This window comes from Cyphomyrmex costatus, unplaced genomic scaffold (assembly GCF_001594065.2).
Source record: "Cyphomyrmex costatus isolate MS0001 unplaced genomic scaffold, Ccosl1.0 scaffold147, whole genome shotgun sequence".
NCBI lineage: Eukaryota > Metazoa > Arthropoda > Insecta > Hymenoptera > Formicidae > Cyphomyrmex > Cyphomyrmex costatus.
In genome coordinates this window covers 69,864-87,238 of record NW_017275468.1, presented here as the reverse complement: position 1 = coordinate 87,238, position 17,375 = coordinate 69,864, and the positions used below count along the sequence as shown (strand labels likewise).

The 17,375-nt window shown below is 32.7% G+C and overlaps 1 protein-coding gene across 1 annotated transcript in view; it reads left to right on the top strand.

Moving 5' to 3' along the window:
- sei (potassium voltage-gated channel seizure) overlaps positions 1-17,375 on the top strand; it is a 148,542-nt gene that overhangs the window by 110,186 nt on the left and 20,981 nt on the right. The window contains exons 10-11 of the mRNA XM_018551848.1: positions 14,687-14,930; positions 16,296-16,477. Of these exons, the coding sequence (XP_018407350.1) occupies positions 14,687-14,930; positions 16,296-16,477 (426 nt within the window). The remainder of the gene's footprint in view (positions 1-14,686; positions 14,931-16,295; positions 16,478-17,375) is intronic.

Here is a 17,375-nt window from a genome sequence, read left to right as displayed (position 1 = left end):
CTATCTCTTATTGTACTGTTTGATAAATTATAGCTATGTTCTCTTCCGTGAATATCGAATTTCTCGATTAATATCTTCTCTATAATCTCAATAGAAATATTTTATTACTAAGAGAATATTTTATAATTTAAAATAAAAGATGGCGAACTTGTTATCTTTGTAATAAAAGAATGATAGTTTAATTTTAAAGGAGGTTCACACGGGATGAAAATGCGATAGAGAAGACAGAATGCCGAATAGGAAATTGAAGATGTATATTTGTAACTAGTTCTCTTGGATCAGTCGTTTGGCAAAGCCTGAACGTTTCCCTGTTGAGTTCCTTCGATTAACTCGGGCAATACCATTTTCATCAAGGGAGACGCATTGTTTTCAATGAAAACACCGTTGATGACTTTATACTACGGTTACTAGTTATGGCGAAGAGGATAAACATCGCATTACCATACGTCTACCACCTATCCTTCAGTGGTAGACGCCTTACTGCTATTTTCAGACCATACTACATATATATACATGATGCATTCTGGTAGGCTACTGTCTTGTTGAAAAACATTGATTGTCTCCCCTCCTATAAGCTTACAATTAAATATTCCAAATATAATTATATTAATAATGTATAATAATAATAATAATGTATAATAATAATAATAATGTATAATAATATGTCCATACAAAGATTTAGGTTGAATTGGAATTTTTTAATTCATCAGAAAAAAGGAAACAATATCAAATTTAATAAACTTAGCTTTTATTGGTCAAATTCCAATCTAATCTCAATTTCAATTTCTAGTCTGATACGGATTTTTGACGAGGATTGTTGTTGATATAAAGTTCCAATATAATGAAACGAATTGACTAGAGTTTCACATTTTAATTATAACTTATCTTATTATACTTTTTCTTTATCATTATAAAATTGCAGTATAAAATTTCATTTCTAATAATACATTGAATTGTGCATATTATAATTTTACAAGACATTAACTCGTTTCAATTGCAAATTGCACAATAATTATTTCAACAATTATATTACGCTAGATTATAGCTTCATGCTAACGCATTGTCAAGGTTTTGCAAATGGAAATGAAACTTACGAGATGTAATTTGCTAGAAGGGTCCTTTGAAACGTATTGTCATATACATGCGAATGCGCGTTTATGACTCATTGTGTGACACGACAATCTGGATAGCGAACAATTAGACCGTATTCAGAACGCACTTACATACAACGATATTAGCGCTCTAATATTATAGTTTACGTTACGCTTACTATAGAATTTCAGAGATAAACGCGCGCTTTTATCAATAAAAACGCGTTCTGCATACGAATCTTAATATATTCCTGCAATTAGACTTGATAATCAAAGTATAAGTAACCCTATTTTCTAATCTAAAATAATATTCATTAATCGGATGTACTTTTCAAAGTATGAGAACTCTTGCGAGAGCAACGTATTATTAATTGCTACTACTAACTACAGGACTTTATGTGATACATGATTAATTAAAGATAAATTATTTAAAATAAATAAATTAAACATAAATTACATTGGAAAATGTTAAATGAAATTCTCTCGTTTTCCGAGAATACAAATACGAGAATTCTAATAGAAGCATCTGATAATGTTTCATGTCGCGCGCAACTGTGCCGTTATCAAATCGATAACTGTTTCTTCGCGAACAAAGAAAGATGACACGTGTAGGGAAGTGAATAAAAATAAAAAAAAATTATATTGGAGATATATCGTATATAGCCTTTGTCAAAAGTATAAAGTATTTTCCGTTTATTGCATTTTCTTGGAACAACCGTTAAAAAGCCAAAGGAGAACTAACAAAGCATTAAAATTATTATAAAAATTTATTTTACTTTATAATAAAAATGTTTTTAATTTATTTTTGTTAGATATAAAACTGTATTTTAGACTACACACTTATAGCGAATTTAATTAGATGCGCGCTAGTGCACATTAAAGCTGTAGTGTACAGATAAACGTAAAAAATGTGTTCAGTATAAATATAAAAACGTATATTACTTTTACTTTTTTAAATTAAATCAGTGTACAATGACTTTAATATGCACTAGTGCGTCCAAACGAATTCACTCGCTATTAGAGATATAAAATATAGATCTGAAAGAATATGTCAAATTCATTACAGTTACGATTTCAATGAACGCATAGTAAATTGAATAAAATTCATTGTAATGTACCCCTATCTAGGTTTTCATAATTAAAGTTTAGCCAATACATTAGGACAAGGTCTTATTAATTACAGCATAGTTAGAGAGGTAAAATTATATATAAACTATTATTTAATTTGATAGATATTTCATGCATTCTTTAAGCAGATACTGCACAGTTATATTAAGGGAATCCTAAACTAAAGACTGAATTGTGATGAATTGTTATTTTATCAACTTACATATAGACGATTTAAAACACATGGATACAATTTACGAAACATCGACAGATCACTACATTAATGTCGTATGACATAACAAAATTTTCATGCAATCTTTTCTCTTATATTAAAGCTCTTAAGCTCATTACTAAAATCACAGTATTATTCATCCATGTAATCCCTAATCTGGACAAAGCTTGTTTATGTTAAACGTACAAAGAATAAAACTTTTAAATCATAAGTCAAAAGTATAAACTAATATATTATTATGAATAATTGACGATTAAAAATGTTTCGACGACAATTCAGGTCATCTTCAATGTAGCAACGATTAACAACGATTAACAAATAACGAATAATGAAATTAACAAATTTTAATATAGCGGCACATTAAATTGTGATATGTACAGTGGCATGCAAAAGTTTCCGACCAATAACATTTTCTATTTTAATTTATAAAAAGGAAATCTGATAAGATTTTAATTATCGGATATTAATACAAGATGTCGATAACGAAATCTTGTACTAACACCTATTATAATAATAATAATCTTATCAGGTTTTTTTTATAAATAAAGGCATAAAATGTTAATGGCCGGAAACTTTTGCACGCCACTATATATATATGTAATATGTATAAATGAGGCATACACTCTTTTTGTATTATTAATAGAATCGGAAATATATCAGAGATATATTCGGTTAGAAAAAAAGTCTTTTTTATACGTATTATGTGTAAAAGGATTTTATTTTATTTTACAATATGTTCGTTAAAAATGAACGAAATTTAAATTAGAAAGGGGGTTTTAAAGCTTAAAATCTCTACTTTCGAAAGGTAACTATATTTTTCTAATTTCTGAGTTTGGTAATTTTTACATATATAAAAAAACTACGAACTGAAAAGAATTAAAAATTCTCTTTTTACTTTGTGGATCTTGTACGTGTCCAAAAAAGATTGCAAAAAATTTCGGCTATCTCTCATGAAAGCTTAAAGCTTTCTTTATAAAATCATTTTTTTTAATGTTCCTATGATTTTTTCCTGAGTTATTCGCGAATTAAATAAAGGAGAATTCTGATTTTGATTGCTCATAACCCATTAAAAATCATTATAAATCGGTAATTTAAAAAAAGCAGATTTTTAAAGATGAAACTTTGCTGTATCGAATGATACAATTCCAATGAAAATTTTGCAACAAATAATGAGCTAAGAAAGGATTCTTTTATATATATATATATATGTACGTAAAAAGACTTTCTCCAACCCAATATACGCATTAAAATTTTAATATATCACTTAAAGTTGCGTTAATCTTTCAAGGACCGGCGCGGCAATCCCGTTTGAAATAACTTTTTTATTTTATAAACTGCTCAATTTTTATGAAACTTGTCTATTGATGCAAAAATAATAATTAACTAGGTATCTACGCAAATTATACATATTTTTATATATTATACAATAAGAAAACTCCTTTATCCAATGAATAGAACTATCAAAGTCTTGTCCATTTCCTACTTATTGTTAGAATTGTTACAGCTAATGAGAATGCAGTGATATTAGACAATTACTAGATAGGTGTCTAACTGCATGCATTTTTACCAGGGAAGTGCATATAGAATTTTCCCAATTAATGATGAGAAGATTGCGGTAATTAAGTTGGCAATTGCCTTTATAATAATTGCAAGTGGATATACTTGTTTGTAAATTAAATCTCAATGTGCTTCCGTACATAAAACGGCAAACGGTGTTTATAGTCCAGATGCCTGAAAACACATTCTTGACGCCTGTTTGGTTACTTTCAGTAACTATTATACGTTTTATGATAAACGTGTGTGTAATACCGTTTTGAAGATAACAACGTATTAAATTAGAAAAAATTGCTAACGTTACTAAAAATACAACTTAAATTATGTAAAAAATATTTGAATAATTTATTATGAAATTAATTTAAATTAAAAAATTTAATTATAATTTAAGAATGAAAAATAAAGTGAAAAGAGATTTCTGTCAAGAGCGCAACTTATATTCTTTTTACTATTTTTACATTAAAGTATATCTCTTAATGGAAGTATAAGCGTCAGACACTTTTTGCAAATAATTAAAATTTTATAATAAGATTTTTAATCTATTAAACCGAATTTGTTACAAAGGAAAGTATTATAATTTTTAATTGGGAGGATTTGGATTGGAAGGGAGAAGAACGCAATTTACGATAATTCTGAATAATGATGACGATATATTACATCATTGCTTTAATAATAATGAGAGATTTCGCATCGATTATTACGTCAATTACGCTAATTTAACGAGAAACGAAACCTACAGATTAGTGGATTAATAATGAGAAGCGAAATGAAATGTTTCATTGTCGCCATGTAGATGATCTCGATTATGAACATTTATGTATTAGAAATGATACGCGACTTTTCTGTCCTTCGTTGTTATAGCGCATCGCGTGTTTTTAATACTATAAAACAAGGCACTACATGCTTCTTCTTAGCCGTATCGCCGCACAGTTAAAATGGTTCATCGAACATGCTCATAAAATGTCAGTCGCCATCGTTTAACACGACCTTTCCGAGTGCACTTAGCACATGGTCGGTGAATATTAAATCAATGTCATATAATCACACAAAACGAATTGAAGTGGAAATTTCACTTCGCTCTTTATTCTGTTTATTTAATTAAATAAATATATTTGTTATTTTTAATTGAACCCCGAAATTGTGAGTTAATCTAAATGCAAATTTCTCGTTACTTAAATTTCGAAGAGAGACGAACAATTATGGAAAAGGAAAATTCAAGTTAAGCTATATATAGGAAGAGAATTTCAATATATACATATATATTGTTTAGATGAATCAGCCTTGACAAATATCGATAAATATGCTTTGATATTTTATTTGTCCCATTTTATTTTTTATTTTTACGATCGCTTTATAACGCCCGATTACTGGGGCAAAGCTATTAGCGATCTTATATATCTTCGTCATCGCTGTAATATTCAGAAGCATAAACTCATGCAGGAATATTCTTTTTTTTTCTGATACAAAAAAAGATCTTTTTTCGGATTCTCTTTTCATTTGGCGACGAATATTTCATATTATCGAATTATTTTTTTGTAATCAAATATCTTATTTATATTATTAAGAAATAATTTATATTAAAATACTGCAAGCATAATAATTTATGTTAAAACATAATCTCTAAATCTCATGTAGATATATTGAAACTTCACTCGAAGAGACTGAAAATTGAGCTAGTCTTGAAAAAAGAGTGAAAATGAAAGAGTGGTAGCATTTTTACTCTTTTTTCAAGACTAGCTCAATTTTCAGTCTCTTCGAGCGAGGTTTCATTCCACGAGATTTAGAGGACAGCGTTCGAATTGGAAACCGGAACATGTTCGAGTTGTCTTGTTGAATTCGAGATTAATTTATCAATTCTACAGATTGCGATTGATCATCCTTCTCGTTGTCAATATTCTACATTAATAAATACCAAATACATTTTCATTTCTACTTCATTTTGCGTTATTAACTGTCGTTATCAATTTATGTTTAATATAAATGTGAAAGCATAATCCATTAGCGAATATATTAATTTTTGTTTATTGAAGAAGAGCGACAGTTTGATGAAGTTAATAATATAATAGTAACATGTAATTATTAGCATGGCAGGATAACAAATTAACTTCTACACACATCGCAAGTATTATTGCACAGTTGGAAAGTTTGTTTTAAAATGAACATATCTCATCCTATATAAATGATCCACTCAAACTTTTGTATTCATTTAACACCAGATGAATATTAGAAGTAACATAAACATTATGTAAAAAAATTAACATAAAAAATATAACACTGATAATTTGTGCATAAATTTCTTTATTCTTTTGACATTTATCTGAAATTAATACGTATTTCATTTATATATAACACATCTGTTTTTTTCCATTCCCAATTTCAGCTTCATTTCAGATTTTTATGATTCACTTTTAGTACCCCTGTGTACCCAAACCTTGGCTTCCCGCATTTATAAAGCCATGAAGTCGGACCGGCGAATTCAAGCGGGCCAGAGGCGAATGTTTTCTGAAAGACTTCTCGACATCGTTGCTGACTGAAACAGATCTCTCCGTCTCGAGCGTTTAGTTTTGCCGCGTGTACGCGAGCGTGCGGCCGCGGAATCGTGACGAGAACGCGGAGAGTCGGCCGAAATTAGATCACTTCGTGAAGTCCGCTGGAATTCGTTCGGCGTCCCCGAAAATCATTTGACCGAAACGAGCATATCTTCCACAACACATGAAATAACAGCGACAATTGCCGTTATTGTCGCGTAATTCGATTTTTCTACTGGAAACAAAACGATGGTTCGGCTGAGTAATAGTAACGTATCGAGGAAGTTTCTCAAAAATGTTCTTTTTAATTGAGCTCGACTAAATGCTAGACTTTGTCTCGATTTTAAAGATTCCAATTGAAAAATAAAATATTTTATGTCGCTGGCGAGAATTCAACTTTAAAAATCTCCCTTGTGAGATTTGTCGGAAATTAATTGGACTGGACTTTTAAAACGTTCCTTTTTCAAAAAGTTTCTTTTAATTGTAAGTCTATTTTAATGAATATCACCGTTGCTTACTTTAACTCGACCCTTCTGTGGGAGCTTAAACCGGAAAATGTGAATAAAGGAAACTTTATGAAATTTGTTGAAATTTATTCGACGTTTCCAAAGGCGGCAAAAACTATCCGACTGAAAGGGATCAGTCAACATTCAAAATTTTGTTTTACATTACAATCGCAAATATTATCGTCGATACTTCGAGGTATCGAACAACTCTTGTCTCAGGAGATTTTTCTCAAGATTACATAGAAATCTCCGAAGACTCTCCGTTTGATGTACCTAAATGAACCAAAAAATTGAAAGCGATTTAAATTCTCTAATTCTTTTATTAAATCGATCAATTTAAGTTAAAAGCAATCTCTCGATTATCTATACAAAACCACAAGAGATTGAATAAATCTCACTGCTTGCTATCTAGAGAGACATTTGGAAATCGGAAGTAATAATGTAAATTGAACGTTACTCACATAAATAGTTCTACTGAATAATTCAATGAGAATGTTTATGACTGACGCAAGGAGGTGCTAAATTTTCGCGTTCAAACAGGAAGACGGCTCTTTGAACACGTTCAATGCTTCTTCAGTTCTATACTATACCTTGAGTTCTACTATTGCCTCGACTTAAACTGTTTGAATCGACCGACGGTGAGACCTTTTGTACGAAACGTAGAATCACACACAAATACACAGACTCACTTTGGTAAATCGATTGGACCTCCCATAAAGGACGACATAAAATTTCCTCTTTGTCCTCGCACTCGTAAAGAAGCTTACGAAGCTTTTTAGCATTCGACAGATGTTGTTTGAATAGAAAATACGATCTACCTCGTATTTGGCATTTAGAAATACGCGTAAAGGTTTTTATACTTGATTTGACATAGAACTTTTCAAGTCGTTAGTGTTAACGAGGATATAAAGTCGATTTTTTTGAAGTCGGACATATGTTATATAAATCTGATATGGAAATAATAAGTTTCTTCCCGAGCCTTTCATCCCGTGAAAAGATACTGAGTAAACGACCATTGTATCGAGAACAGAAAGAAACTGATGGAAGTTTGTGGTGTGTCCTACATATTTTCTTTTTCGAGATACAAACCAGACGTGCAAAAAATTCTTTGAAAGCAGCTTGCCACAAGTGTTTGCTATCGACCGCAAGTACTCTACAACTTTGGAAATTTCAATCAATGCGGAAGTTCCGTTCATAATATGAATTTTATTTCGCGCAGTCGCTTCGTTTCGAAGAGACGCTTGGAAATCGTTTAACGAGAAAGTTCGGAAAAACGTAATAGTGAAACAGGTGGTTTTCCCAACGTTGTTTATTTACATTTTCGCGCGCATGCTAAAAGCGCCAAGCTATCGGCAGCAGTGGTAGCGTCCGATCGAGGTCCGCCACGGTTGAGAATGACACTGGAATTCTTTGTGAGAGTGTCTGGAACCATGATGCGCTCATATTTCTTGAAGGGAAAGAAGCAGAAGTTTGGCTCGACCTTGTCGACGGTAATTGATATTTGTATTACTTATGATATTATTTTATTTTTTATTTTAAAATATAGAATTGGAAATCTCTCTTTTGTAGTATATCATCCAGTAAAGTATTATTAAAGTAATTATTTTCTTAAATTTAAATTTTAACGTCAAATGCTTTTTACAAAAATTACACTGAAAAAAAAATAGTCAATTTTAATAAATATTTAGTTCAACACTGCCAACTAAACATTTACTTATACAGTAAATAAATATTATTTATAAACAAAATGATGACAAAGGTGATATAAGAGTCAAAAAGAATTTTCGTTCAACAATAAAGCATTGATAATCAGTCAATATTTCCAATAAAATTAATTTAAACATTACTTAACACTAAATCGCCTACAAACAATTAACTATGATAATAAAATTAAAATAAAAATAAGTATTAATAAATATAAAAAACGTTACAATATTTATTTAATAAAAAGAATTATTGTAAAATCAAATTAATGATTCCAGTATCAAACAAATATATCTTTATATTTAATAAATATTTAATTGCAGTATTCTCAGCTAAATATTTTAAAATTCATATTTAAATAATATATTAAAATTGATTTTATTTTTCAGTATACTATTATTAAGACTGTGTTAATTGTTATTTTTATATGATATTAAATGTTTGTATAGTTAAACTTGATTAAAATTTTTCTTTAATGTAACATAATTTAGTGTTTCCTACAAAATGAACATGTCAAAGATAATTTTGCCATCTATAACATCAGTCACGGTTGTATATTTATTATCTGCCACGTGCGCTTTGCTTTAGATTCCGCTGCAACGAAAGGATTATTATTAATTATATCATATCGTGTAAAGCCATAAATGTATTACAGCTCAATCTTGTGCATTTCCATTTGTCTAATCAAAATTTCCTTTCACCCTGTCAGAACTAATTACACTGATTTACAAAGTTGCTGTTTCTCGACAACAGGATGAAGCGGAATTATTCCGTTAGTTTCAACTTTAAAGTTATACGAAAATTTACGATAGCAAACAATATATAATATCTTTGCAGCGACATGCTTATAATTTGTTATACAATCATGATTACTTTTTCAGAGCACATGCGTAATCTTTAAATAATCATGTGCTGTTCAGAAACATAAATTTATCGCGAAAAATGGACGAAAAAGGTCCCTACCTGAAACGATCTAAGTTGATGATTCTTACGCGTATTTTTAGTTGCTGTAGAAGGTATATAAAGTTAAAATAAGTCTTTATTTATTTTGAGTTTTTCTTCAAACAGCCAAAGGGTTTGCGGGTTATCGCTATATCGTGATCCATTACTAAGTCAATCGATACTTGTATCAGTGCTCTGCTCACTCTGATAAAGTAAATGGCAAGGTTCACGAAACGTCGACATTAGTAATTACAACACGGCGATAACTCGCAAATCTTCTTTGGCATCTCTGTTCAAATAAGTAATTTTGAGAAATCAAGGATTTTGTTTTTTTTAAAAAATTCTACAAAATTAAATAATTTACAATTTTTTTTTCTTTACTTTACGGAGTAAAATAGGTATATATAAGAATCCATTCAGGTGTTAAAAAATAGAAACTCTGTAAATCAATATAATTTTTTTACAGCAAATATAGCCAATAAATTTGATTCTCTTTATATAATAAATTACTAAAATTGTATATGAATTTTATTGTTCAAAGGCTTTATATTTATTTGTATATATATATGTATATTATAAACAAATATTTATATTTCTTATAGTTACATACATATACCATGTTATGAATTTGCGTTATAAGAAATTGAAAGTAGAATTTCCAAAAATTTAAAGCTGATGAAATTTCTTGAGAAACAAAAACTGATAAAAATTCATTATTCGATTCATTTGTTATTATTCATCGATTATCTGAATTTTTATTATAAATCTGTATTTAATCATTATTGTTTAAATATTATGCAGTGATGAAATTGGATTATTATTTCAACTACGCAATTCGTGCTTTACCGAGTTTACTTTCGCAATATCTATATACTTTTCTCTCCCACATATCATCTTAATCTGTTCACATTGTTTATTCACGTTTATCAGGGCTATCAAGTGACGAACATGCTCGTCCAATTTACAGTAGAATGGTGCGTACATTCCGCTTGGTATCGATCGTAATATTGCGTAGCCCAGTACAAATCCAACAGACGCATTTATCGGACTGATCCGTTATATGCATTACGAGGCCGTATATCTCAGAAGCGCTAACAGGAGCTTTGACAGGAGCTTTCTTCCCGTTAAAATGGATTATAACTCCGCGCTGTCGCCGACACAACCTCATTTTCAAGGTAGCATAGCACGTCGAAACGCGTCGTTCACGTGGCGAAAATACGTTCAACTGCGTGGAATGTCCATATGGTGAACGTCATTGTCTCGCGACGCTTGATCAAATTAGTTCAGCACAAATCCCACCTAATTTTAGGTGACTTATGGTATTCAGGAAACGCTCGGTATAAAATCAGTACGATCTGCAACAACTATCGTTTTATTTTCATTCCTAAAAAGAGCAATTTTGAATGCGACTCTTAAATTTCTACTTCACTAGAGCGCTGCTATATTTATTACAAGAGATCGTTATTTATGTAACTCGGAGAATATTTCCGAGCTTGATACACGGGGATTCCAGAAGTTACTTTAAAAGCGTTCTTATCGCTATACGCAAGCTACAAATACATATTTTACTTGTACGTCGGGTACATATTTACGCGAGAAATGGCTCCGCCATGAGTCTGCAAATATTAAATCCAACTGTGGAGAAGTCGGGCCGTCGCGTCGTAAAGGAAATGCGTAATCGCGAATTGCCTATCGTAAATGACTATTGTATGACTTTTAATAGAAATACTTTGAAATTCGTCCGAGTTATTTCTTTTTGATTTCACATAAAAAATCTTTGCGAATCTCTTCTATAACGCAGCAGTATGTGCTTGTATTTATGTGTTACACCAAAATTATAAAAAAAATCAATTTTACGCCATTATACATTTGTATATTTTTTGCGCCACTTATTTCCACGCTATTTTCCTTGGTTCGTTGAACGTTGGTAGATTATGATCACGTAACATGGTAGTTACTCAATAATTCCAGGTCATGGCGCGTGGTAACTAGCTAATACCTACTATCCGCCCCATCCTCTTTCGTATGTTCGATTATTTCTCCATTACATCCAAATGAAGCGTCTTAGATTGAGGAGGAATTCTATACAAACTTCCGCATAAATTAATAGTTCACCGAGTAATAAGTTACAATTATTATCCTAAGAAAAATTCTTTTCTGACTTTTGATTTTTTTCATCATTTGATAAATTACTCATTTAACATTGTATTTGGAACTCTTATTCTAGTACTTTAGACAAGATAATTGACAATCTTCAACCTCCGAAGCTGACACTTATTTAATTTATATTAATCGAAAAGCACTAATTAAACCAAAATTCGTATTTTAAAAATAAATAAATATGTTTTAATAAGAATAATCCAAATTTTTGCGGATGTAACGTGCAAAAAATTGAATTGTTTGACATGTTTGACAAAAAGTTTTTAATTGAGTGAATCTAGTATATCTACCGTCACGGAGAATTAAAGAAAGAATAATGCAAAGATAAACGAGAAAATGTTAATTTTGAAGAGAGAATTAATGCTATTTTTACAATGCATCTATTAAACTAGATGGCATGTGTTTTCGAATTTAGTTTTACCTTAAAGCAGAAAAACATCCCTTGTAGCTTACAAAGGACGGCGCAAAGTATTGCAATAACTCCGGGTCATTGGAATGAGGTCGTCCTCGCGATCCTTCTCACCTATAACATCGGGCGCATGAATAAAACATGACCTACCTGAATTTACATTCTCGCGGCTGTCTCTGACGAGCCAACCAGCGAGTTTCTACTTTGTCCTCCCCTGACCCACCTGACTACACGCTTTCTACCAGATGTGGAAGCTGATAATAAAAAATCGATAAAGAAGCTAAAGAAGAAACTAAGCGAACTATCCTGAGAGTCTTCTCTTTAAAAACATTTGTAACGGAATGGATTTACTTCTCATTAAATGTCGAACGTCCGATAAATTGGATGAGATCAGAATGTAAGTACAATCGCGTTGCTCCAAGATCAAAATTCGATGATAATTGCGTATCATTGAATTAATAAAAACATTGAATTTTTTAACCTAAAAAAGTATACGCTAAATTTTCGAAAAGATACGGCAATATATTATTATTTAGAAGTAAAAAAAGTAAAATAATATGGACTTATGATAATTAAAGTAACTAATAAAGACCAAAAATAAAAATCGAGCCCAGAAGTTGGTAAAATAATAAATTTAGAGCTAAATTACGTAATTCGAAAGTTGATTCGAATGTACGGAAGTGTGGATACATAGTGTTAGTAAATGTTGGTCCAATAAGATTCTTGTTGTGTAAATATTGTGTTAGTAAATACTCGGAAGCACCGGCATGAGATACCAGCAACGTGATGGTGAATAATGATATCCGCATCAGCAATATCCTATTTTCCATTTTTATCAGCTTATCGGTCGCTTATCCGTCGGGGGGTTGATAATAATAAATCGACGAGCACAGGGGGATGAAACAAGAGGGAGCAAACTACGACTTTGCTCGGGATGGGATCGTCAGTTTGCGTTACGAGCCTCTCGAGTGCGGATTGCTCGTTATCGAACTCCGGAGCTAATTCTCGTCGGAGACAACCGAGGATCCTCGGCGGCTCGGGGTGTTGTGCCTCAGACACTTGACGGACCGAAATATGCTGGCTAAGGGTGTGACTGCGAAATATGCTACCCTATAACCCGCACACCGCTTCTCGTGAGCGGATACCTGACCAGCCAACCCCGAGTCAATCGAACGAACGCCTCCCTTCATCGGGCCGCATTGCATCAGTGTTAAACTGGCGCTCGAACGGCGCTCTTCCGGTTCTTCCCCGGTTCTCGCGCGCCGTAAACAAGCGTCCCCGATTCCGAGCGACGCGCGGGATCGATAATTCGAAATATCGCTCGTGTTTCGGGAAGAGCTCCCGGTCCGTTTCATTTTTCATCGCGCCCGCCGAATCCGCGAAGTTACTCGTCCGAAAAATTGTATTCGGTGATCGATAGTAGCTTCCGGAGGTACATCGACATTTCCAGTGTTTCTTCCGATGCCATGTGTTCGGCGCAGAATATCATCCGCAAATCGCGATTGTTTTCCTGATTTATATCGGGGCTTGGCGACGATCGTTCGGTATTATGACGGAGTCGAGTACACGAAGCTTTGAAAGAATTGAGGATTACGACAGGGAACTAAGTGATTAAGCTCCCGCTCGAGCACGAAGCCAAGTGTTTTAAGCTCACTCACCGAGCACTTGTGACGGTAATCCCCTGCGCGAACAGCTTCAAACATCAACGAATTGCCCGTGAAACAATTGGTTGGGGATAACAACTCGGCGGAGAAGATTTCACCGCTTTTCACAACTTTCGTGGCGATGCTCTTGGAAATGTGGAGCAACGTGATTCGAAAGATCTACTTTCATCCACCAGTCGGATCGGGTTGACGAAATGGATGTACGAGAAATTTTGGCGTAACTTATTCTCTTGGACAGACATCTCCTATCATCGATTTATGTCTTCGTTAATCGATTCGTGGTGAACCACGCGCGTTTTAAATAGCTGAGAGTTTAATAAGTAATCCGAAACGCTTCTGCACTCTAAACGTGTCAGCAAATAGTCCTCCTCGCAGTCGCTTCCGTACTCCTCTTCCATGTATCTTGTAAGAAATGTGAAAGGCTCATATAGCATCACGCGCGGCGCCCTATAAACGTATTTTATTCGCAATGCAATTTAACACGAGCAACGTTGAGCTGCAACGCTACACCACGTATGTCTACAATAACGTTACCGGAATGTTCGCCGTGAGGTATATAAACGATGTACTGATGGGAAATTTTCTGTTACCTCTCTGAAACTTGATATATAAAATGTTATGTCGAAATGCGTTAAATTTATATCGTGTAATATAACACGATGGAGACCTCCGTTTCGACGGATAATATTTCATGAAACATTTTGCTCTACATGACGATTTAAAATGAAAAAAAAATGTGATAAAAAATAATGCGAACTTATCTAAAAATTTCAATATCGTCTGTCGCAGGTGCTGTCTCTCGGAGCAGACGTTCTCCCGGAGTACAAATTACAGTCCCCCAGAATCCATAAGTGGACCATATTACACTACTCACCGTTCAAGGCGGTCTGGGATTGGATTATATTACTTCTCGTGATGTACACCGCCATATTTACGCCGTATGTCGCCGCCTTTGTTCTATCGGATCCGGATTACAACACCAGAAAGAACAAGAAGTACAGTGATGACCCCATCGTTATTATAGACTTCATAGGTAAGCCACTATACCAAGATTGATTATTTTATTTTGACCTAAAATTGTGCGATTAATAATACTTCAAAATAATTATAAGCTGTTGATCAGGACGTTGGTTGTTAGTACAATTATCACAGTAGTAAAATAATATTTCTTCAATTAATTTCAATAGTGATGTAGTTACCATAGCTTAATGCGAGACTTAAGTGAAATTTATAACAAAAGTAAATAAAGGAAGGACGTTGAGAGACTATTGCGAGTGTAATTACGATAACAGTGATAATAATAATTTTTGTATCGATTAATTTTAATAGTGATGTAGTTTAATAATTGCCATAGCTTAACTTTTCGAGACTAAAAATAACTTCTATGAAAGAGACAGAATAAGTAAGATAAGGTACGCATTTACTTAGATATACCTAAAATAAGGACGTTGTTAAAATAAGGTTGTGTCTATTACAAGTGCAATTATGATAGTAGCGATTGTCATTATTAAGTTTCTATTTCGATTAATTTTTTCAAAAGTGATACCGTTTAACAGATGACTTAGCTTAATTTTTCAAAATATGAGTGAAATTCTATAATAGAAATATATGTGAAGTAAGAATATTGAGAGACTATTTTACGAGAGATTATTACATTCACAATTATAATGGTAATAAATAATAATCTCGAAATAGCGCGAAAAATTATGTTATGAGAGTAGCAAAAGTGGGGAGTAGCCCACTAAAATCTTGAATCTTATTGTTTTAGAATGAAATAGTAATATCATCCCAAAACCGCGTACTATACATATCACAAAATTTTAGTGTAATTTTTATTTTCAGTTAATTTAACAGCAAGATGATTTAATTATTTAATAGTTGCCTTAGTTTAACTTTTCGAATTAGAATTTCACTAGAATATACTTCTATAATTAAAATGAGCAAAATATTACACATACAAATTCAGAGAGAAAATTGGCTCTTAGAATATTAAGTTTTGAATTTGATATTGACGCTCGAGTATGATGTTCCATACAATGTAGGATAACATGTGTCACGACTGTCTGAAACAATAGAACGGAAAAAGAGACAATAGTACAGGAATAGAACGAATGGAGAAGAAATCGGAGAAATGTTCAAACAGTTCTGGAGATGTTATCTGCCATTATTTCGCTTCAAAGATTTTTATTGAAACTTTGAAAAATGTAACATCATCGAAATATAGAAATAAAATTAAGATTAACGATGATTTCCTTTAATGTAATAGATATATATGATATAATGTAATCTATTATACAATGTATAAGAAATATATGATGGACTACATTCTATAATTATAGAAGTATTAGAAAATTATTGACTTGTTTCGAATACATCAATTTATTTTTATACTTTTTAGTTGACGTCACATTCATTGTGGACATCATCATAAATTTTCGCACGACGTTCGTCAACAGCAACGACGAGGTGGTCTCCCACCCTGGTAAAATTGCCGTCCATTACCTGAAGGGTTGGTTCTTCATCGACTTGGTAGCTGCCATTCCCTTCGATCTCCTACTCGTCGGCTCGGACACTGACGAGGTAAGTCTCATCGCACGCTTTGCGTTACCTTAGATTATCTTTCTACCAAGTCGAATCTGGTGTTCAAGAGACCACATCTTATCCCGATGATATCAAAGCTATTATTTATGAATTCTTTAAAGTTATAGGAATGAAATTATAAAAACTCGTACTTCGAGTATTTTTTAATAGGTTACTTATTATGTATAAATATCCTACAAATTAGAGCAATAACAACGAAGATAATCAGAATGTAAAAAAAAAAAAAAAAACGGACTTGCGAACGCCAGATTGTCAGACAGAACTTTCTAGAATGTCGGTGTTAGCTGGTAAATATGATTAGGATGACATGCCGAGCCCAAGTTACGTGCCCATAGATGTGACTTTACCGGACTGGTGCTTAGTTCGTTTCTCCCTATTTTCGACCATTTCTCTCGGTGTTGAATGATTTCGTTTTCCTTTGTCGAGAGTTAGTCGAGTCGTCGTGTTAATGTGCACACAATGTATACGTACGGGCGGCGAGATGTTCTAATGGCTTCTCGCTGTCTGGAACGATTTTACACAACGTTGAATAACGTGTGCTACACGTACGTCGTGGATCAGTCACACAGCGAGGTTCGATTTTCCATCTCCACATTCGGATTCGTGTTAACAGACAGAATTATAGCTGAACTTACCAACAAGTAACTATGCCACGTTTAGTGCCAATTACGTCAATCATAAAGTTACGTATTACGCGAGATGCGACATGCGTGACTTGACATACAGGAATAATCCCTTGAACTGACTCGTACCTGTACGCACACGTATGCATACATTCTTCATAAATATGTAAGTAAACATATAGTTTGTCGCTGTGAAAATTTCTGCTCTGATTGTCAAAGTATTAGACTATACATTATATATCAGGTTTTCGTCA